At 38.5% G+C, this 22,750-nt stretch overlaps 1 protein-coding gene across 5 annotated transcripts in view; it reads left to right on the top strand.

The window, feature by feature from the left end:
* The window catches only part of LOC127448734 (rho guanine nucleotide exchange factor 11-like), a 137,411-nt gene that overhangs the window by 71,965 nt on the left and 42,696 nt on the right, over positions 1-22,750 (top strand). For all 5 annotated transcript variants that reach the window (XR_007898581.1, XM_051711528.1, XM_051711520.1 and 2 more), the window contains 5 exons: positions 7,256-7,349; positions 8,766-8,889; positions 9,230-9,430; positions 10,625-10,672; positions 17,756-17,904. Coding sequence is in view for 4 of the 5 variants with exons in the window: in XM_051711528.1 (XP_051567488.1) it covers positions 7,256-7,349; positions 8,766-8,889; positions 9,230-9,430; positions 10,625-10,672; positions 17,756-17,904 (616 nt within the window). In the remaining variant the exon portion in view is untranslated. The remainder of the gene's footprint in view (positions 1-7,255; positions 7,350-8,765; positions 8,890-9,229; positions 9,431-10,624; positions 10,673-17,755; positions 17,905-22,750) is intronic.

Raw genomic sequence — 22,750 nt, 5'->3', positions numbered from 1 at the left:
ACTAGTCTCCCAGTTCCTGACGCTGAAAAACATCCCCACAGCATGATGCTGCCACCACCATGCTTCACTGTAGTATTGGCCAGGTGATGAGCGGTACCTGGTTTCCTCCAGACATGACGCTTGCCATTCAGGCCAAAGAGACCAGAGAATTTTGTTTATCATGGTCTGAGAGTCCTTCAGGTGCCTTCTGGCAAACTCCAGGTGGGCTGTCATGTGCCTTTTACTGAGGAGTGGCTTCCGTCTGGCCACTCTACCATACAGGCCTGATTGGTGGAGTGCTGCAGAGATGGTTGTTCTTCTGGAAGGTTCTCCTTTCTCCACAGAGAAACACTGGAGCTCTGTCAGAGTGACCATCGGGTTCTTGGTCATCTCCATGACTAAGGCCCTTCTCCCCCGATCGCTCAGTTTGGCTGGGCGGCCAGCTCTAGGAAGAGTCCTGGTGGTTCCAAACTTCTTCCATTTACGGATGATGGAGGCCACTGTGCTCATTGGGACCTTCAATGCTGCAGAAATTTTTCTGTACCCTTCCCCAGATCTGTGCCTCGATACAATCCTGTCTCGGAGGTCTACAGACAATTCCTTGGACTTCATGGCTTGGTTTGTGCTCTGACATGCACTGTTAACTGTGTGACCTTATATAGACAGGTGTGTGCCTTTCCAAAACAAGTCCAGTCAACTGAATTTACCACAAGTGGACTCCAATCAAGTTGTAGAAACATCTCAAGGATGATCAGTGGAAACAGGATGCACCTGAGCTCAATTTTGAGTGTCATGGCAAAGGCTGTGAATACTTATGTACATGTGATTTTTTTTTAAAAAAAATATATTTTTTTTTATTTGTAATAAATTTGCAAAGATTTCAAACAAACTTCTTTCACGTTGTCATTATGGGGTATTGTTTGTAGAATTTTGAGGAAAATAATGAATTTAATCCATTTTGGAATAAGGCTGTAACAACACAATGTGGAAAAAGTTGAAGTCACATGTTTACATACACTTAGGTTGAAGTCATTAAAACTCATTTTTTTTAACCACTTTTTAACATTTAATATTAGCAAACTATAGTTTTGGCAAGTCGTTTAGGACATCTACTTTGTGCATGACATGAGTCATTTTTCCAACAATTGTTTACAGACAGATTGTTTCACTTCATTTGACTATATCACAATTCCAGTGGGTCAGAAGTTTACTTTGTTAACTGTGCCTTTAAGCAGCTTGGAAAATTCCATATGATGATGTCAAGCCTTTAGACAATTAGTCAGTTAGCTTCTGATAGGAGGTGTACCTGTGGATGTATTTTAAGGCCTACCTTCAAACTCAATGCCTCTTTGCTTGACATTATGGGAAAATCAAAAGAAATCAGCCAAGACCTCAGAAAAAAATAACTGGACCTCCACAAGTCTGGTTCATTCTTGGGAGCAATTTCCAAATGCCTGAAGGCACCACGTTCATCTGTACAAACAATAGTATGCAAGTATAAACACCATGGGACCACGCAGCCATCATACTGCTCAGGAAGGAGACGCATTCTGTCTCCATGAGATGAATGTAGTTTGGTGTGAAAAGTGCAAATGAATCCCAGAACAACAGCATAGGACCTTGTGAAGATGCTGGAGGAAACAGGTAGACAAGTATCTATATCCACAGTAAAACGAGTCCTATATGGGCATAACCTGAAAGGCTGCTCAGCAAGGAAGAAGCCAATACTCCAAAACCGCCATAAAAAAGCCAGACTACAGTTTGCAGGTGCACATGGGGACAAAGATCTTACTTTTTGGAGAAATTTCCTCTGGTTTGATGAAATAAAAATTTCAACTTTTTGGCCAAAATGACCATCGTTATGTTTGGAGGAAAAAGGGTTAGGCTTACAAGCCGAAGAACACCATCCCAACCGTGAAGCATGGGGGTGGCAGTATCATGTTGTGCTTTGCTGCTTTGCTGCAAAAGGGACTGGTGCACTTCACAAAATAGATGGCATCATGAGGAAGGACAATTATATGGATATATTGAAGCAACATCTCAAGATATCAGCCATGAAGTTAAAGCTTGTCACAAATGGGTCTTCTAAATGGACAGTGACGTCAAGGTATTGGAGTGGCCATCACAAAGCCAGTCTGTTATCTGTTCAAATTTGTGGGCAGAACTGAAAAAGCATGTGCGAGTAATGAGGCTTAAAATCCTGACTCAGTTACACCAGTTCTGTCTGGAGGAATGGGTCAAAATTCCAGCAACTTACTGTGAGAAACTTGTGGAAGGCTACCCAAAAAGTTTGACCCAAGTTAAACAATTTAAAGGCAATGCTGCCAAATACTAACAAATTGTATGTCAACTTCTGACCCACTGGGAATGTGATGAAAGAAATAAAAGCTGAAATAAATAATTCTCTCTACTGTTATTCTGACATTTCACATTCTTAAAATAAAGTAGTGATCCTAACTGACCTAAGACGGAATATTTTCTACGATTAAATGTCAGGAATTGTGAAAAACTAAGTTTAAATGTATTTGGCTAAGGTGTATGTAAACTTCTGACTTGCAACTATATACATATATATGTGTGTGTGTGTGTGTGTGTGTGTGTGTGTGTGTGTGTATGTATGTGTGTATATATATATATATATATATATATATATATATATATATATATATATATATATATATACACACACACACTCCGATCAGCCACAACATTAAAACCACCTGCCTAATATTGTGTAGGTCCCCCTCGTGCCGCCAAAACAGCGCCAACCAGCATCACAGAATAGCATTCTGAGATGTTATTCTTCTCACCACAATTGTACAGAGCGGTTATCCGAGTTACCATAGACTTTGTCAGTTCGAACCAGTCTGGCCATTCTCTGTTGACCTCTCTCATCAACCAGGCATTTCCGTCCACAGAACTGCCGCTAAATGGATGTTTTTTGTTTTTGGCACCATTTGGAGTAAATTCTAAAGACTGTTCTGCATGAAAATTCCAGGAGATCAGCAATTACAGAAATACTCAAACCAGCCTGTATGGCACTAACAATCATCCGTGCGATTATCTAATCAGCCAATCATGTGGCAGAAGTGCATAAAATCATGCAGATATGGGTCAGGAGCTTCAGTTAATGTTCACATCAACAGAGAATGGCCAGATTGATTCGAACTGACAAAGTCTACAGTAATTCCGATAATCGCTCTGTACGATTGTGGTGAGAAGAATAACATCTCAGAATGCTATTCTGATATACGGGTTGGCGCTGTTTTGGCAGCACGAAGGGGGACTTACACCAGTGTTTCCTAACCTTTTTTCTGCCACGGCACACTTTTTACGACTAAAACATTCTATGGCACACCACTATCCCACATAGGCTAACCATCGTCAATATTTTTCCTTTTCAAGATCTAGTCCATGTTTTCTGTCCGTATTAGTAGCGTGTTTACTTGTAATGTTTGAAATTCGGCTATGCCAAAAAACAAAAACAAAAAACAAGTCACATAGGTTGGCTGTGCTGTGTGAGGTCACAGGTGGCAAGAGCGCTAAATGGGTAATGAAAAACAACAAATTTGCATCTTTTCTCATTTGTAGATATGTTCTTGCAATGCCACAACAAATTACAGGGATGCAGACTCATGAGGGGTGAAAAAGGTAAGACAATCACTGGTCCACGAACATATTTCTGGGGATATTTCTTTTAAAGAATAAGCTAAAAGCACCAAATCCAGCTATTTTAGTGAATCAAGTTTATTCTAGAATTAGCTGCAAAATAAAGAGTATTTTGGTGAGGCTTGCTTCTGTTTCGCAAATTTGTTCAATTTTATTAACTGATTAGTTCAGTGACCCCTTCTGGAAATGTCACTAGTTGGCGACAAATGAGCATCTTATGTGCTATGAGTGAGTCAGTGAATCATTTTGAGTCAATCATGACTGAAATCTACCAAGAGACTTTATGGTATTTAAGCATTAAAAGAACAAAGCAGATCTATAGTCTTCCTTCAGTCTGAGCATTATTTTTCATCCAAAAAGACAACAATAATAGTGAGTTTCAACATCCTTCTTTATTAAAACTCGCATGGCTGTGACTCCAGCCAGGTCTCCTAAGCAATCAAATTGGCCCGGTTGCTAGGGAGGGTAGAGTCACATGGGGTAACCTCCTCGTGGTCGCTATAATGTGGTTCGTTCTCAGTGGGGCGCATGGTGAGTTGAGCGTGAATGCCGCAGTGGGTGGCGTTAAGCCTCCACACGTGCCATGTCTCCATGGCAACGCGCTCAACAAGCCACGTGATAAGATGCGCGGGTTGACCGTCTCAGACGCGGAGGCAACTGGGATTCGTCCTCCGCCACCAGGATTGAGGTGAATCACTGCGCGACCACGAGGACTTAAAAGCACATTGGGAATTGGGAGTTCCAAATTGAAAAAAAAAACTAAAAAAAAAAACTTGCATGACTACAAATCTACTGACTTCAGTGTAAGAATTATAAACACAAAGCAGATCTACGGTATCATTTTCCTGCAGTAGCCTATTTAAACTGCTGAGCGTGGCTTTTATCAGAAAAGACCACAATAATAGACAAATAATAATAAATTTGAGTTTCAATAATGTTCTTTCGTTATTGTAAAGCACATTTCATGTGAGTTTAGTCGAGGTGCCAACGCTCCGTTCAACACCAGTGTCAAGCACCGCATTGCCCTCCACATGACAAGAGTTGCAGAAAGCGTCACAGAGGGGCGATTTTACGAGTTTGCCACGTAAAAAAGTGGGAGGTGTGCACAATAAATATTGAAAACATGTATTTGGAAGAGAAAAAAAGCTTACAGTTGCTTTGATAGCAGAAAGTAATAAAAGTACTCGTTTATGTTTAGGTCTAAGCGTTTTCTCTGTGAATTTAAATTAGTTCAGTAACTGGGGTCTCTGATATTCGTAAATGATAAGGTAATATTTAATTAAAAGAAATTATGCAACATACGTCTCTTCACAAATTTGGACAGTTTTGAAATATTTCTTATTGCTTAGTACTCTCAAAGACATTATTGGTGAAGCAAAAACGTGTGTGTGAAAAACACTTTGGTGTAAAGTGCCGTCACTTCATAGACTTCAGTGTATTCTGCAGCGTTGACGCGAGTCATGTGAAAGACCCTTAACGTGTATAAATATCAGTCACTTTTGCACATTATTCATTGCTCTTCACAATCACAAAAGTGACCGATTATGGTTTCAAAATGGCGAATTTCTCCAAAAGGTGAGGAGTTTGGATCCCTAACTTTTTTTTTTTTTTTATGCATTTATTTATTTTGTGGAATTTGATAATTTTCCATGGCACACCTGACAATCTTTCATGGCACAGTGGTTGGGAAACACTGACCTACACAATATTAGGCAGGTGGTTTTATTGTTGTGGCTGATCAGTGTGTGTGTGTGTGTGTGTGTGTGTGTGTGTGTGTGTGTGTGTGTGTGTGTGTGTGTGTGTGTATGATATATATATATATATATATATATATATATATTGGTATTCAACATGTTTACTTGAGGTATTTCTAGTTTTATTAGGGCCCGAGCACCGATGATGCAAGGACCCTATTGTTGTTCTAGGCGTTTCTTATTTTTTCCCAAATGAATCGCATTTTTGAGGGCCTAAACATACTCAAACTCATGAAACTTTGCACATGCATCAGAAGTGGCGAAAATTTAAATCTGATTGGTTTCTGAATTAGGTGTGGCAAAATGGCTCGATAGCGCCACCTAGAAACTTTCAACGATGTGCGGTTTACGCTACGTTTCACCTACACGTACGAAAATCGGAAACATTTCAATACCTCTAAGTCTCTTGGACCCATGCCCTAAACTCAACAGGAAGTCAGCCATTTAGATTTTTCTCTTCAATTTTTGCTGAGTTTTTGCCATTTCTAGGCCTCGTACTTTAACAAACTCCTCCTAGAGATTTCATCAGATCTACTTCATATTTGGTTATTCTAATCTAAAGGCCTTGGCGATGTTAAATTGCGACACTTTTGAGTTTTCACTGCACGGCGTGGCCGTGACAGTCTGACAAATTCTGATGTTTTGCCATGAAAGAGGAAGTTGTTATAACTCATACATACAATGTCCAATCTGCCCCAAACTTCACATGTTTGATAATAGTCTCGGCCTGAATACATCTACATCCCAATATTCAGTTATAGTCATAGCGCCACCTACTGGCAACAGCCAATTCCAGGTCTTGTACTTTAACAAACTCCTCCCAGAGATTTAATCAGATCAACATTATATTTAGTCAGTCTTAATCTAAAGGCCTTGGTGATGTTAAATTGTGAAGCTTTTGAGTATCTGATAAAGGTTTTAGAATTAATTGTGGCAAAATGGCTCGATAGCGGCACCTACAAAATTTCAACCATGCAGCCCTCGTGCCACGTTTCACTTACACGTAAGAAAATTGGTAGGCATATGTAACATGTCAACACGTACAAAAAAAGAATCTTAGAGCCATATCCTAAACCCAACAGGAAGTCAGCCATTGTGATTTTTCTCAAATTTTTGCTCAGTTTTTGCCATTTCCAGGCCTCGTACTTTAACGAACTCCTCCTAGAGATTAAATCAGATCGACATCATATTCGGTCAGTCTAATATAAAGGCCTTTGTGACACTAAATTGTGAAGCTTTTGAGTTTTCTTTGAACGGTGTGTCCGTGGCGGCCTGGCATAATTTGATGTTTCACCATGAAACAGGAAGTTGTTGTAACTCAAACATACAATGTCCAATCTGCCCCAAACTTCACATGTTTGATAACAGTCCCTGCCTGAATACACCTACATGCCAATATTAAGTTATAATCATAGCGCCTCCTACTGGCAACAGGAAGTGACATGTTTTGATGTATAGTTATAAAATGATTGATATTTCATTTGATGTCATTTATTTTCTCTAGCTTCAGTAATACATTGTGAAATCACCAATTAGGTGCAAGTGTTTTAAATGTTGAGTTATGAACAAATATATGCCATAAAAATCATGGTCACCACAGGGAGTTGGCACAGCAGCCCCAATGTGCACCAGGGTGCGAGGGCCTGTTCATCGCTGCTTGCAGCTTTAATTTAGAATGTGTCTGCTGAAGTTGTTTATCAAATGCACAAATGTGACGCTTCACATAGAAGATGATTCTTTCCAGATGATGCGCTCCGTATACATTTGCATACGGTTCCTTCATGTTAGATTCTGGAACTTCTTCCAGTTTGAAGTAATGACAGTAATGCATTTTTTATTTGACTTTCCCACAGTTGAGCAGCACAAAAAGAGAGAAGGATGGAGAAGATAAGAAAAGAAATCCCATACTGAAGTACATTGGGAAGCCCAGGAGTACATCTCAGTCCAGTAAACACACACACACACACACACTGATGGGCCCGATGTATTTATTTTTACATTTTTTCATATCTTGTAGTCAGTGTGTTTATTTTTTATTAAAAAAATGTTTTGACAATATTGATACCGTCTTACGTGCACTAGAATGAATGTCCACTTGTCTTAAATTATAAATACCACAGCCTTTGACTGGCAGTAACAAGTGGGAAATCATGGTTTGTCAGAGCATCTTTGGTTTCATCAATGCTTGTACTGTGTTGTTTCCTGTCCTAACCATCAATTGGTTGTGAAAGCAGAGGCTCAAATGTGTTTTGCAATTGTGTTCATTGCTTTCGTTGATGGTACAAGGTGTCAGGTGTGGTTTAGCCAGACTGTTACTAAAGTCTATTGGCTCTTTAACCTCCTGAGACCCGAGCATGACTACTGTGTGCATTTTCCATTTCCCTTTTTGATTTGTAACTTGTAGCACCTACAATTTCTAGAGCAAATTGTTTTCCTGAAAATTGGTGTCCTCATTTGTGGACAACGTGACAAAGTTGTGAACTTTTAAATAATACCAAGCTATAGAAAGTCAGATTTTTTTTTTTACATTAAATTGTTTGTTTCCAGGAGTGTTGGTTATTCATGTTTTTGAGACGTTACAGCTGATTTTTTGTAAAGCTGAATAAATTATTCTTATTCAAAGTAATGGCCAGTATCATCCAATCACTGCCAACCATATTAAAATAAAATTCAGCATTATAATTTCTGAATCTAAGTACTGATTACAATTGTCCCATGTCTGCCAAACATGTTGAGTGGTCCAAACATCATCTGCAGCCTGAAACTGAACTTTTGGTCAGATTTTAAGAGTGAATGCACTTGGCACATAGAAAGATATAGGATGTCCCCTTGCTCCCTATTTAGTGAGTGACTTAACCTCCAATGTGCTGTCTGTCTGCACTGGTCTCAGAACAGTTTGAAATGCACCTAATTTTCATCCTAACTCCATATAAAGCCACTGAAAGCAACATCTTCCAGCTTTTGGATGAACCCATTGATTCTCAATGTAAAAATGCACAGTAAATATACAGTATTAATTTACTAATGTTAATGAATAGAACCATATTGTAGAGTGAAAACAAAATCAGAAGTCAGAAGTTTAACCCTTAAATGACAGTGCAGAGTGTTGTGAACTGTATTCAGTCGGTGTATAGTGAAGCCAAAATACAACGCCCATGCATGTGGACGCGGGGTCGCACAAGGTTAAGACGATGGACTTCAATATGTCCCTCCCCAGCTCCCAGTTTCAATAGGACATATATAAACACAAATAAGAAAACTGTGCCATTTCATGGGTTCTTTAAAACAGTTTGTGTCATTTTTAGATTTCTGGGGGGTTTTGTCACTAAAATATTATATAATTTGCTTTCATTCTCTCTGTAGTGCATCCTAGCAGTGTGCGAAACATCATTCAGCAGTTTGAGAATCATTCAGACTCTGTTGAGGAGGGAGAGACAGAGGGACAAAGATTGTCTTCCAGCAGCTTAGGAGAGGACAGTATGGACAGGTGTGTTTTTTTGGTGTTTTTGTCCCTACAATGGGGATATTTACAGTTACATTGTCGAAGTCTTGTAAATAAGTGATGGCCTTTTACCTTTTTCCCTTCTAGTTAATTTTAAATGAACTGCTCTGCACTGGGACATGAATTTTTAAAAGTACAAATATTTCATGTAGTCTCATTTTAGATGAAATTATTAAATGTGCATGCATACTCATTGTAAAACAATTAGCAAAATTTTAATTTTACATATTGTATACTGAAGTATTGCATGTCACACCACAAGACATGTCAACTTCCCAAAAATATTTCATGTCAACTGCCCACTTATGAATGCACTCTCCCTCAGTCCTACCATATCAGTGCGTCTGGCTCGTAGTGAGTCGTTAAAAGCTCAGGGGGAGGGGCGACGACGAGGAAGTGGAACAGGGGTGGAGTCTGTCCACCGTTCCCGTAGCGATGTGGATATGGAGGACTGTGAGGATGGCGAGGGGCCGGGGCTGAGACCGCTACATCACACCTCGTCTTCAGCATCCAGCAGCTCAGCACGGTATAAAAAACACACAACACGATCTTAGTTATTGAATGCTTTGAACAGGACTGTTGCAATTATTTGATCTAATCAGCCCCATCCCACTCAGAGAACAGACTAAATGCATGAATATTAAAGGTTTTTGCTCATTATGAGCATGCATACCATCTGCGATAGTTTGTGCACACTCAAATTCAAAATTATAAACAAGGATTACCGTGCATTGTGAATTTAATAATGTACAAGAATGTTACAATATTTTATAATATACACAGAAACTTTTCTTATTGAAGAATGAAGACTTGGTGCAATTTAGATTAAATAATGTATGAAAGTAAATTTATCTATTTATCTAATCTATTCTTTTACTAGTAATAGTAGGGTAACACTTTACAATAAGGTTCCATTTGTTTACAATATTTAACCACATTAGATAACATAAACTAACAATGAAAAGTACTTATACTGCATTTAATACTGTTGGTTAATGATAATTTCTTCATAAACTAATATATTTTTAAAATCAAAAGTTGTACATGTTGACATTAATGAACCATGGATTAACATGAACAAACAAAGAATAATTTTATTTTTTAAACTAACATTAATGAAAATTAAAAAATGCTGTAAAAAATATGTTGTCCATTTGTTAGTTCATGATACCTAATGCATTTACTAATGTTAACAAATAGAACCTCAATGTAAAGTGTCACCAATAATAGAAATAAGAACAATTATAATGATAGTATACTAACTACTATAGTATAATTTTCAGGTTGACTGGGTTCCAAAAACAACAGTGAAAATATAAAGGCTAAAGTTGACCAAAACTGAAAATATTTTAATATTTAATACATATTTAATAAATATTAATATTTATGTCATTCTACCCCAATGCAGACATTGCTACATTTTCAAAGCCTGAAAGGAAATCATACTGCTCTTTTTTTATTATTATTATTATTCCAATTTAAATATTAATATACAGTATAAAGTGTAATGAACCGATCATGATCCAGTCACAAGTTGTCAGGCAAGACACATTGCCATTTACACTTGGTCACTCAAATGCATATCCTGTGACCAATTGTTCTGTTAATTAAGATTATTTTTTTAACAATCATCAGCTAAAGTCCCGAACAGCCCTAGCTTTTAGTTTTTGTATTCATTTTGTTTAGAGTGAAATTGAAATGTCTATTTTTCCCGTTTCAGATCGTTGGAGAACTCAACACCTCCATACACTCCTGGTTCCCGACGCAGGTGACTTACTGCATTACACACTCAGACATATAGGCGCAGCCTCTGAGAATGAGCGTCAAAGGGAAACAGATCCTGCGACTTTATGCGGTATGACGCAACATTATGTGGTGCAGGAGAGACATGATCCGATCGCTAATGTTTAGTCAGAGTTCATTTCTCAAATAAGATCATCTAATAGCCAGGCTGTCAGCAGAAAACCATGTATAAATGTCTCAAATTCCACTCAGACATATTTCAGGGATGTGATTTTTCCAGATTAATCCGGAATTCAGTTTTTTCCAACCTTAAAATGTGACCTCACGTGAGTTCTGTAAATCTGTAAAAAAAAAAAAAAAAAAAAAAAAAGATTTACATAAAAAAGATGTTGGGGGAGAAGTGGGTGTCCTCTAGTAATAGAAAATTATCAATTGGAATCACTTCAGTGGTGGCACGGGAAGCGGATTTCTGAAACGTTGGCTTGCAAGTTGCTACTGTATCTGTATGAGTGTTTTCACACTCAAATAATTTTTAAACCTGTGTGTGCCTGCAACTTCTGTTCCACCCGCGCTGACTTTTTCAGGTGCAGGGTTTAATCGCCTCAGGTGAGTCAGGTCCTGTCTTTCACTGGACCAGGTTTCCTGTTTTTTTTTTGTTTTTGTTTTTAACTCTGTCAGTTCAAGTAAGCAACTTTTCAGAGAAGAGCCGGCTGTTAAATTGGTTAAATATTTTAGGACAATATATCAGATTAACGTTTCTCATAGGCCTGTTTCTTTTTTTACATCGTAACTGTTATAGCTTTCTTAATCAAACAGCTGTCATTTTTTGTAGTAGTAATTGTAGGGCTTTACTGGTTGTTTAGATCAGTGTTACTATCAGAAATAATTAATAATTATTTCTTTAGTTATTAATTAATATTTAAATTAATTAATTGAATCTAACTCATTAAAACCTCATATGGGGCTCCAGTAAATGTAGTGCGCTACGTTTAGGAGCGGGTTTGGTTATTAGTAATAATTAATAATTATCAAAGACAATTATTAATTATTAAAATCAATAGAACATTGATGAGAATCAATGTTAGCTTTTCTAATCCTTTAAATCAACAATTATCAAAGATAATCGTTAATTGTTAACATCGATGAAACATTAATTAAAATTAACACTAGCTTATTGATCATTCAAATTCAACAATCATCAAAGATAATTATCAATTATCAAAAATCAACAGAATATTAATAAGGATTAACATTGACGGGGCACCACCCTGAAATCAGGGACTAATAACCAGATAGTATAACAGTCTCAATATTAGATTGTTTTCTTAGGAAAATCGACATCCGAAGAATATCGATTTTCGGGGAAAAAAAACAATGAATGAAGGCTTGAATCCGAGCACTGACATCCCGTCAGCATGACACAGGCATATGCAAAACAAACCAAAACACTTCTCTTTGTAATATAAACAAAGTTTATTTATGCAGTAATATCAATTAATAATTAATAAAATGCAGACAATAAAACTTCCGAATTACAACTACAAACTAAACAGTGATATGATTAGATATGGAAATTAAAATAATCCTACAACACATGAGGGTGTGTGTGTGTGTGTGTAAGGAGGGACGCGCACAGAATGGCGGACGTGACTCTCGTGGAGAATGTCACGAGAGACTTCCGGCCAGGGAATATGACCGCGAATGTGGGCGGAGAGAAACCAGTCAATGGCGTCTACCAGTTACCGCGTGTATCCACTTGTACGACAGCTTAGGCACAAAGCTGAACTTTAGCACGAAGCTATCTACGAGCCAAAAATGTGTGCCAGAATGTTTGTGAGGGGTCACGTGTGTGTGTGTGTGTGTGTGTGTGGTTAGTACGAGAGAGAGAGAGAGAGAGAGAGAATTAAGTGACGACCCTAAAGCCGATTTCACGATCGTGGGAGAGAAAGCAGCTGTTAGTTTATCGCTCAGAGACGCGGTGGACGGCTCATAAACCGTCCCGCGTTCTTTGATTCTTTAATGGATAAACTCAGTTTGCCGGTCTCATCCGCGATGGCGAAAATGCACAACAGTCCAATTTGTTTGGACCACAATACAGCAAACAAATTCGTGATAATTAATACCCTAAGTATTAATAATGAGCGGACATGGCTGTCCATAAACTGTACAAGCAAAAACCTTGAAACACAAGAATGACACACTATAATATTCTATCTCTGCCCAGACGTAAACCTCTTACTTGAATCACATGAGGATGCAGCTAGAATGTGTGTTCATCCGTCCTTTAACTCAGACTCGGTTCCTCGAGGCTCGGGTGATGACGGGAGGCCGTTTCCTCGCTCTGTCGGTGGGCACGGCTGCTGATTCTCGGCGGGCTGGCGGAGAACTCAGAAATGTCGACTTGATTGAAGATGGAAGAGAAATCTTTAATCTCTTCACTTCTGCAGGCAAATGGATGAAGATGCGGATTGCTCAGCGGTTTCCTTCAGATCCGTTAGAGTGTTTGGTTGAACAAAGAGTAATCTCAACTCGTCCAGCAAGATGGAGATTGTATGGCCACAGTTTCAAGTTGGACGTTACTTCCTTGTGCCACGAAGCTGCACCTGAGAGCAGCGATGAGCTGCGTCTACACATTGCAAGCAAAGTTGCTGGAAGCAAATCCCAGAAGCATTTCAGAGGTATTTCTACTATTGATGATGTCATGGTTTGAGGGACGTTCTGTTGTGTGCCTCATCCAATAGGAGTTGAGAGTTCGATCCTTTAGTGAGCAAGGCTTCATGGGATTTGTAGCCTGTTTTGGACTCCCTTTGTTTGATTTTGGCACGATTTTTATCAGTAAGATTTACGACTTGGTGTGTGGGGGCTGAGTTAGGTTTTACGACTGTGTAAGGCCTGCCTTTGTCTTCTATCTGAATACATGAGGCCCAACATAATGCACTTCGCAAAATACGTGCAACTTTTCAGCGTATCTTTTAGATTGGCTTACCTGTTAATTATTTTTAACAGTGCGCTGTGCCACAGTCTTTGCTCTGTACATTTTCCTGCCCTTTTGTCCTTTGCTGATCACATGCCTGTATATAATCCTTTTTTACAGAAACGGTGCTGTTGTCTTGCCGAAGGCGATTCTCTGCTTGTGCTTGGCTGGGGCATCTGTAAACCAGGGACTAAAAACAAAAAAAATTTCATTTTGGTTTGTTCTGAGCAGAAACTGTTCCACTGTCTCCTTTCACCGGTTAGAACGGAATTAAAGAGCAGTTCTGTCTGTATCTGTAAATTTGTATTAATACATCTCATCTAACCATAATTCAGTGAAGACTTGGAAACAACTGAATTTTTTTTTTTTTTACCTCAATATTTTTCCTTGTAACTGGATTAGTAATTATATATTTGTCTAAAAGGTCTTCAGCATGTCACAGAAGGCTACATCCACAATGCGCATTATAGGGATAGTTCACCCCAAAAATTACAATTCTCTCATCATTTACTCACCCCCATGCCATCCCAGTAGTGTATGACTTTGTGCTCAGCAGAAGAAAGAAAACTTTTAGTAGAATATCTCATCTCTGTAGGTCCATGCAATGCAATTGAATGGTGATCAGACCTTTGTAGCTCCAAAAATCACAAAGGAAACATAGAAGTAATCCATATGACTCCAGTGGTTAAATCCATATCTTCAGAAGCTATATGATAGATGTGGGTGAGAAACAGGTCAGTATTTAAGTCCTTTAAAGTCACATGTGATGCCTGTTTATTTTCACTTGCACATCTGAAAGTGAAAGTTAAAGTGGAGATTTAGAGTTAAAAAGGACACAATATTGTTTCTCACCCACACCTATTATAGTGTTGCCTGCCTCACTGGACCCATTGCAGTTTGCTTACCGCAACAACCGTTCCACTGATGATGCCATTGCATCTACACTACACACTGCTCTCTCCCACCTGGAAAAAAGGAACACTTATGTGAGAATGCTGTTTGTAGACTACAGCTCAGCATTCAACACCATACTGCCCTCCAAGCTTTATGTGAAGCTCTGGGATTAAACAGCTAGCTGTGCAGCTGGATCCTGGACTTCCTGTCAAGCAGATGCCAGGTGGTTAGAATGGGCAGCAACATCTCCTCATCACTGACCCTCAACACTGGAGCCCCGCAGGGCTGTGTTCTCAGCTCACTCTTGTATTTCTTGTACACACATGACTGTGTACACACACACTGGTGTCAGGAGCACAGCCTTTCCCTCAACGTCAAGACCAAGGAGCTTGTGGTGGACTTCAGGAGAAAAGACACAGTAGAGTACACAGCCCCATCACCATCAATGGAGCACCAGTGGAGAGAGTCAGCAGCTTCAAGTTCCTCGGTGTCCACATCACAGTGGAACTCACATGGTCCGTCCATACTGAGGCCGTTGTGAAGAAGGCTCATCAGTGCCTCCTCTTCCTGAGACGGCTGAGGAAGTTTGGAATGAACCACCACATCCTCACACGGTTCTACACCAGCACTGTAGAGAGCATCCTGACTGGCTGCATCACTGCCTTGTACGGCAATAGCACTGCCCACAACCTCAAAGCCCTGCAAAGGGTGGTGCGAACTGCCAGACACATCATCGGAGGTGAGCTTCCCTCCCTCCAGGACATATATACCAGGTGGTGTGTGAAAAAGCCATAGGCTGCTCTCACCGCTACCATCAGGAAGGCGGTATCGGAGCATCAGGACCCGCACCAGCCGACTCCATGACAGCTTCTTCCCCCAAGCAATCAGACTTTTGAACTCTTGATCTCTCACGATCAATATACATCAGCACTGCACTTTATTAATCTTATTATCTCACTGTCATAATTTATATTCTCTCTTAACAACACACTGGCAACTGACTATCAACCGACGGCCTGAATGTCAATACAGTACAATACAACCTACTGTATATTTTATATATACTTTATATACTATTTTTATTGTATGTGTATTCTATATTATGTGTGTGTATTCTGTATTGTGCGTATTGTATATTATTATTGTTGAATTATTGTGTAATTATGTGTATATTAGATATGTAAATTGTGTTGTGTAAATCTGATGTTTATTGTAAATTGTTATATGTCTCATCACTGTCATGACTGCTACAGGTGCATCTCAATAAATTAGAATGTCATGGAAAAGTTCATTTATTTCAGTAATTCAACTCAAATTGTGAAACTCGTGTATTAAATAAATTCAATGCACACAGACTGAAGTAGTTTAAGTCTTTGGTTCTTTTAATTGTGATGATTTTGGCTCGCATTTAACAAAAACCCACCAATTCACTATCTCAAAAAATTAGAATATGGTGACATGCCAATCAGCTAATCAACTCAAAACACCTGCAAAGGTTTCCTGAGCCTTCAAAATGGTCTCTCAGTTTGGTTCACTAGGCTACACAATCATGGGGAAGACTGCTGATCTGACAGTTGTCCAGAAGACAATCATTGACACCCTTCACAAGGAGGGTAAGCCACAAACATTCATTGCCAAAGAAGCTGGCTGTTCACAGAGTGCTGTATCCAAGCATGTTAACAGAAAGTTGAGTGGAAGGAAAAAGTGTGGAAGAAAAAGATGCACAACCAACCGAGAGAACCGCAGCCTTATGATTGTCAAGCAAAATCGATTCAAGAATTTGGGTGAACTTCAGAAGGAATGGACTGAGGCTGGGGTCAAGGCATCAAGAGCCACCACACACAGACGTGTTAAGGAATTTGGCTACAGTTGTCGTATTCCTCTTGTTAAGCCACTCCTGAACCACAGACAACGTCAGAGGCGTCTTACCTGGGCTAAGGAGAAGAAGAACTGGACTGTTGCCCAGTGGTCCAAAGTCCTCTTTTCAGATGAGAGCAAGTTTTGTATTTCATTTGGAAACCAAGGTCCTAGAGTCTGGAGGAAGGGTGGAGAAGCTCATAGCCCAAGTTGCTTGAAGTCCAGTGTTAAGTTTCCACAGTCTGTGATGATTTGGGGTGCAATGTCATCTGCTGGTGTTGGTCCATTGTGTTTTTTGAAAACCAAAGTCACTGCACCCGTTTACCAAGAACTTTTGGAGCACTTCATGCTTCCTTCTGCTGACCAGCTTTTTAAAGATGCTGATTTCATTTTCCAGCAGGATTTGGCACCTGCCCACACTGCCAAAAGCACCAAAAGTTGGTTAAATGACCATGGTGTTGGTGTTCTTGACTGACCAGCAAACTCACCAGAACTGAACCCCATATAGAATCTATGGGGTATTGTCAAGAGGAAAATGAGAAACAAGAGACCAAAAAATGCAGATGAGCTGAAGGCCACTGTCAAAGAAACCTGGGCTTCCATACCACCTCAGCAGTGCCACAAACTGATCACCTCCATGCCACGCCGAATTGAGGCAGTAATTAAAGCAAAAGGAGCCCCTACCAAGTATTGAGTACATATACAGTAAATTAACATACTTTCCAGAAGGCCAGCAATTCACTATAAATGTTTTTTTTTATTGGTCTTATGATGTATTCTAATTTTTTGAGATAGTGAATTGGTGGGTTTTTGTTAAATGTGAGCCAAAATCATCACAATTAAAAGAACCAAAGACTTAAACTACTTCAGTCTGTGTGCATTGAATTTATTTAATACACGAGTTTCACAATTTGAGTTGAATTACTGAAATAAATGAACTTTTCCACGACATTCTAATTTATTGAGATGCACCTGTATGTTGCTCGGAACTGCACCCAAGACTTTCACCCACTGTTGCACTTGTGTATATGGTTGTGTGACAATAAAAGTTATTTAATTTGATATATCACATAAAAAAAACAAAGGTAGTTATAAATAATGCAATATATAGCCCAAAACACCTGGCTAAAATACCTTGGAAATAATAGGTTGTCTGTGTTAAGATTATACAGCATCATGGTAGATTTTACTGATGTTTCAAGATAACTATATAGACTTATTATGAGTTATGAGTATAATATTATGTATTATGAGTATAGAGTTTAGACTTTGCGCCAAGAATATACATGATTCTCAGACATCTTAAAAGCAATTACTTATTTCTCACAAAAATAACTCATCTCATTCTGAAAAGTACATCTTTCCCTCTTTTTGTATGTGTAGAATTGTGGCCTCTCCGGTGCCTCTGTTGCCAGATGCTCCTGCTCTGGAGGAGGACGTGATCGACTCCCACAACTGGCAGGAGACGGTGGAACCGCACATATTGACGCTACTGAGCTCACGAGAGATCGACAGACAAGCTGTCATCTACGGTATATGCATGAACATGCACATACAAAACATTTAATCACCTACAGTTCTGTCTGAGGTTTTTATTCAACGTGCACTAATACACAACATGAGAGGTTTAAATATTGATAAAGTTGAGCCTAGTCCCTTTTGAAATACATAGACTCTATCTGCTTAAAGAACGTGGTAAGCTAGAAGTTTTCAAATGATTTAATCCAGTGGACCCCCAAATATGATAAACCCCTTGCAGGGAACCCCTTCCATAAAAATAAAGGCTGCTATGTATTTTCAAGTGTTCAATTTTCAAGCAATATATTTTTAACTACCCAATTTTATTAAAACAAATTCACAAAACTGTTGTTGGTATAGTTTTCATTTCATTTTATTATTATTTTTGTTATTATTATTATTTATTATTATTATTATTTATTATTATTTCTGTAAAAATATTTTTGTGTCTTTTTTCTGTGGGTCCCTGAGCAGCCCCTTGTGGGTCTCTGGACCCCAGTTTTAAAACCCCTGCTGTAAGCACTGTTAGTCATTCAGGACCTTCTGAAGACTGTTGTAATCAGAGATGGAGCAGGAAACATCGTTTCAAAGTTGTCAAAGCTGTGAAAAGCAACAGTAGCAAAGTAGCATTCTCACAAAACAAAATGACAACTGCTTAAGCTTGGTTCATACTTGACAAATGTCCTTGATGTTTCCTTCAATGATGCCTGAATTAACCCTTCTGTCACTGAATTAGGTGTCCTGAAATATAACACCTTTCCAGTTGATGCATTAGGTATCACAAACAAACTATTAACAATATATATTTAACAGCATTTATTAATCTTAGTTAATGTTAGTTAATAAAAATATAATTGTTCAATGTTAGTTCTTGTTAGTTCATATTGTATTAACTAATGTTAACTAAAGCAACTTGTGATTTGAAGAATTTATTAGTAAATATTTTAATTAACTTTTAAGATTAATAAATGCTTTAAAAGTATTGTTCATTGTTAGTTCATGTTAACTGAGGTTAAAGAGCACCTATTATGGTTTTTAAACGTGACTCATTTTGATTTAAAGGTCTCATACAATAGGTTTACATGCATCCAAGGTCAAAAAACACTTTAATTTGCTCATAATTTAAATTGGAGCATTACCCTTTTTTTCCCCAGTATCACAAACGACTCGTTCAATGATCTGTTCTAAAGGATTCATTCTAAACTCCTCCTTTCAGAGAGCCTTCTCTGATCTGATTGGTCAGATGTCCCAGTCTGTTGTGATTGGTCTTCCGCTTAGTGTAGTGTTTGAGGGCAGGTCAAAGCTGTTTGTGAGCAGCCAATGAAGACCAGAGGCGGGTTTTTTGTTACCAAATTACATAGGTTAGTACAGGAAGTAAGTCTGGAATTACTAACGACTCGTTTCAGGTGTTTTGGTTCTTTCTTTTGGGAGTCAATAACTCCATTTGTCGTGCACTTTGATTTTTGAAACTTTGCACACTTTTTACATTCACAAACAGCTATATAACACATTACATGAAAGGAAATATTTGAAAAACCATAATAGGTGCTCTTTAACAAATTGTTGGGCCTCATGTATTCAGATAGAAGACAAAGGCAGGCCTAACACAGTCATAAAACCTAACTCAGCCCCCACATACTAAGTCGTAAATCTTACTGATAAAAATCGCGCCAAAATCAAACAAAGGGAGTCCAAAACAGACTACAAATCCCATGAAGCCTTGCTCACTAAAGGATCGAACTCTCAACTCCTATTGGATGAGGCACTCAACAGAATGTCCCTCAACTATGACATCATCAGGAGTAGAAATACCTCTGAAATGCTTCTGGGATTTGCTTCCAGCAACTTTGCTTGCAGTGTGTAGACGCAGCTCATCGCTGCTCTCAGGTGCAGCTTCGTGGCACAAGGAAGTAACGTCCGACTTGAAACTGTGGTCATACAATCTCCATCTTGCTGGACGAGTTGAGATTACTCTGTGTTCAACCGAACACTCTTAACGGATCCGAAGGAGACCGCCGAGCAATCCGCATCTTCATCTGTTTGCCTGCAGAAGTGAAGAGATTAAAGATTTCTCTTCCATCTTCAATCAAGTCGACATTTCTGAGTTTTCCAGCCCGCCGAGAATCAGCAGCCGTGCCCGCCGTCAGAGCGAGGAAACGGCCTCCCGTCATCACCCAAGCCTCGAGGAACCGAGTCCGAGTTAAAGGACGGATGAACGCACATTCTGCATCCTCATGCGATTCAAGTAAGAGGTTTACGTCTGGGCAGAGATAGAATATTACAGTGTGTTATTCTTGTGTTTCAAGGTTTTTGCTTGTACAGTTTACAGACCGCCATGTCCGCTCATTATTAATACTCAGGGTATTAATTATCACAAATTTGTTTTGCTGTATTGTGGTCCAACCAAATTGGACTGTTGTGCATTTTCGCCATCGCGGGTGAGACCGGCAAACTGAGTTTATCCATTAAAGAGTCAAAGAACGCGGGACTTTTACGAGCCGTCCACCACGTCTCTGAGCGATAAACTAACAGCTGCTTTCTCTCCCACGATCGCGAAATCGGCTTTAGGGTCGTCACTTTATTCTCTCTCTCTCTCTCGTACTAACCACACACGCGCACGCGCGACCCCTCACAAACATTCTGGCACACATTTTTGGCTCGTAGATAGCTTCGTGTTAAAGCTCAGCTTTGTGCCTAAGCTATTGTACAAGTGGATACACGCGGTAACTGGTAGACGCCATTGACTGGTTTCTCTCCGCCAACATTCGCGGCCATATTCCCTGGCTGGAAGTCTCGCGTGACATGCTCTCCACGAGAGTCACGTCCGGCATTTTGTGCGCGTCCCTCCTTACACACACACACACACCCATAGGATTATTTGGATTTCCATATCTAATCATATCACTGTTTAATTTGTAGTTGTAAGTCAGAAGTTTATTGACTGCATTGTATTAATTATTAATTGATATTACTGCATAAATAAACTTTGTTTATATTACAAAGAGAAGTGTTTTGGTTTGTTTTGCATACGCCTGTGTCATGCTGACGGGATGTCAGTGCTCGGATTCAAGCCTTCATTCATTGTTTTTTTTTTCTCCGAAAATCGATATTCTTCGGATGTCGATTTTCCTAAGAAAACAATCTAATATTGAGACTGTTATACTATCTGGTTATTAGTCCCTGATTCCAGGGTGGTGCCCAGTCATTGTTAATCCTTATTAATATTCTGTTGATTTTTGATAATTATCTTTGATGATTGTTGAATTTGAATGATCAATAAGCTAGTGTTAATATTAATTTTCATCGATGTTAACCATTAACGATTATCTTTGATAATTGTTGATTTAAAGGATTAAAAAAAGCTAACATTGATTCTCATCAATGTTCTATTGATTTTAATCCTTTGATAATTATTAATTATTGCTAATAACCAAACCCGCTCCTAAACGTAGCACACTACATTTACTGGAGCCCCATATGAGGTTTTAATGAGTTAGATTCAATTAATTCATTTAAATATTAGTTAATAACTAAAGAAATAATTATTAATTATTTCTGATAGTAACACTGATCTAAACAACCAGTAAAGCCCTACAAAATGGAACCTTATTGTAAAGTGTTACCGAAATTTCTTACAGCACCTTTAAGGTTGCACCCTGAAATGCATGAACAAATGAAAGTCTATGGTGTAAAGCAATAAAAAGTACAATAAACACTGTTTAGCAACAAGAATGCTTCAAAATAAGACTTAAATGGATAGTTCACCCAAAAATGAAAATTCTCTCATTATTACTCACCCTCATGACATCCCAGATGTGTATGAATTTCTTTTTTCTGCAGACCACAAATTAAGATTTTTAGAAGAATATTTCAGCTCTGTAGGTCCATATTTCAGCTCTGTAGGTCCATAGGCAAGTGAATGGGTGCCAAAGTTTTAAAACTCCAAAATCCACATAAAGGCAGCATAAAAGGATTCCATATGGCTCAACATTATACGTTAACATGAGATTGTGACAAAATTGCTTACTGAACTTTTTTGTACATAATCATGTCCAGTCTAATCAAGTTCAATGTCGTGATCATATAAGCGTGGTAAAGCCAGTGGACATGCAAGGATATGAGAAACTGACTTTAAAAATCCAAACACAGAAAATACATGGGTGATGAACTATTAGAGGTTCACCACCTAGAAAAGTTGTCCCAACTCAGAAATTGATTTTAAATTAACTTATGATTTTAAGTTAAATTAAATTAACTCAAATAACACTTTTTTTTGTTTGTTTTTTTGAATAACGACTTCATGAAAGCGCAAAATACAATCTTCACTTTTCTGCTCCTAAGTTTTGCTGTAGAAAATGACAGAGCAAATAAAGAAATGATTAATAAAAAATAGGGCTGTCAATCGATTAAAATTAATTATTTGAATTAATTCTTTATGCAGATAAATTTACAGAAAAAGGCCCCCATAAATAAAGATAATTTAGAATATAATAATCAAAATATTGATGTGAAACAGCTATTTAATAAAAATAAAAATAAAAAAGGAAATGGACATGAAATGTTGGTTTAAGTTATTATGTGAGAAAGAGACCTTTTCCACAAGTGTTTCCACAGTCACTAATCAGGTAGCGCAGCAATTTGATAGAAAACAATCAGAAGGCGTACCCTTTCATGAGTAATGTAGAGATGTGCTCTGAATCTGTCACATGTATATATGGTCTTCCTGGTCAATCACAATACAGACTGGCCCGGAATGGCCAGTGATTTGTCACATTCAGTGACGTTGCTTGAACTTTGGTTTTAAAGTATTCAAGTAAACATTCAGAGAAAAATGTAAATGTACAATAAAACTACTTCAAT

This window comes from Myxocyprinus asiaticus, chromosome 1, assembly GCF_019703515.2.
Source record: "Myxocyprinus asiaticus isolate MX2 ecotype Aquarium Trade chromosome 1, UBuf_Myxa_2, whole genome shotgun sequence".
Lineage (NCBI taxonomy): Eukaryota > Metazoa > Chordata > Actinopteri > Cypriniformes > Catostomidae > Myxocyprinus > Myxocyprinus asiaticus.
The sequence above is the reverse complement of the archived record's forward strand: the minus strand, read 5'-3'. Positions and strand labels throughout refer to the sequence as shown.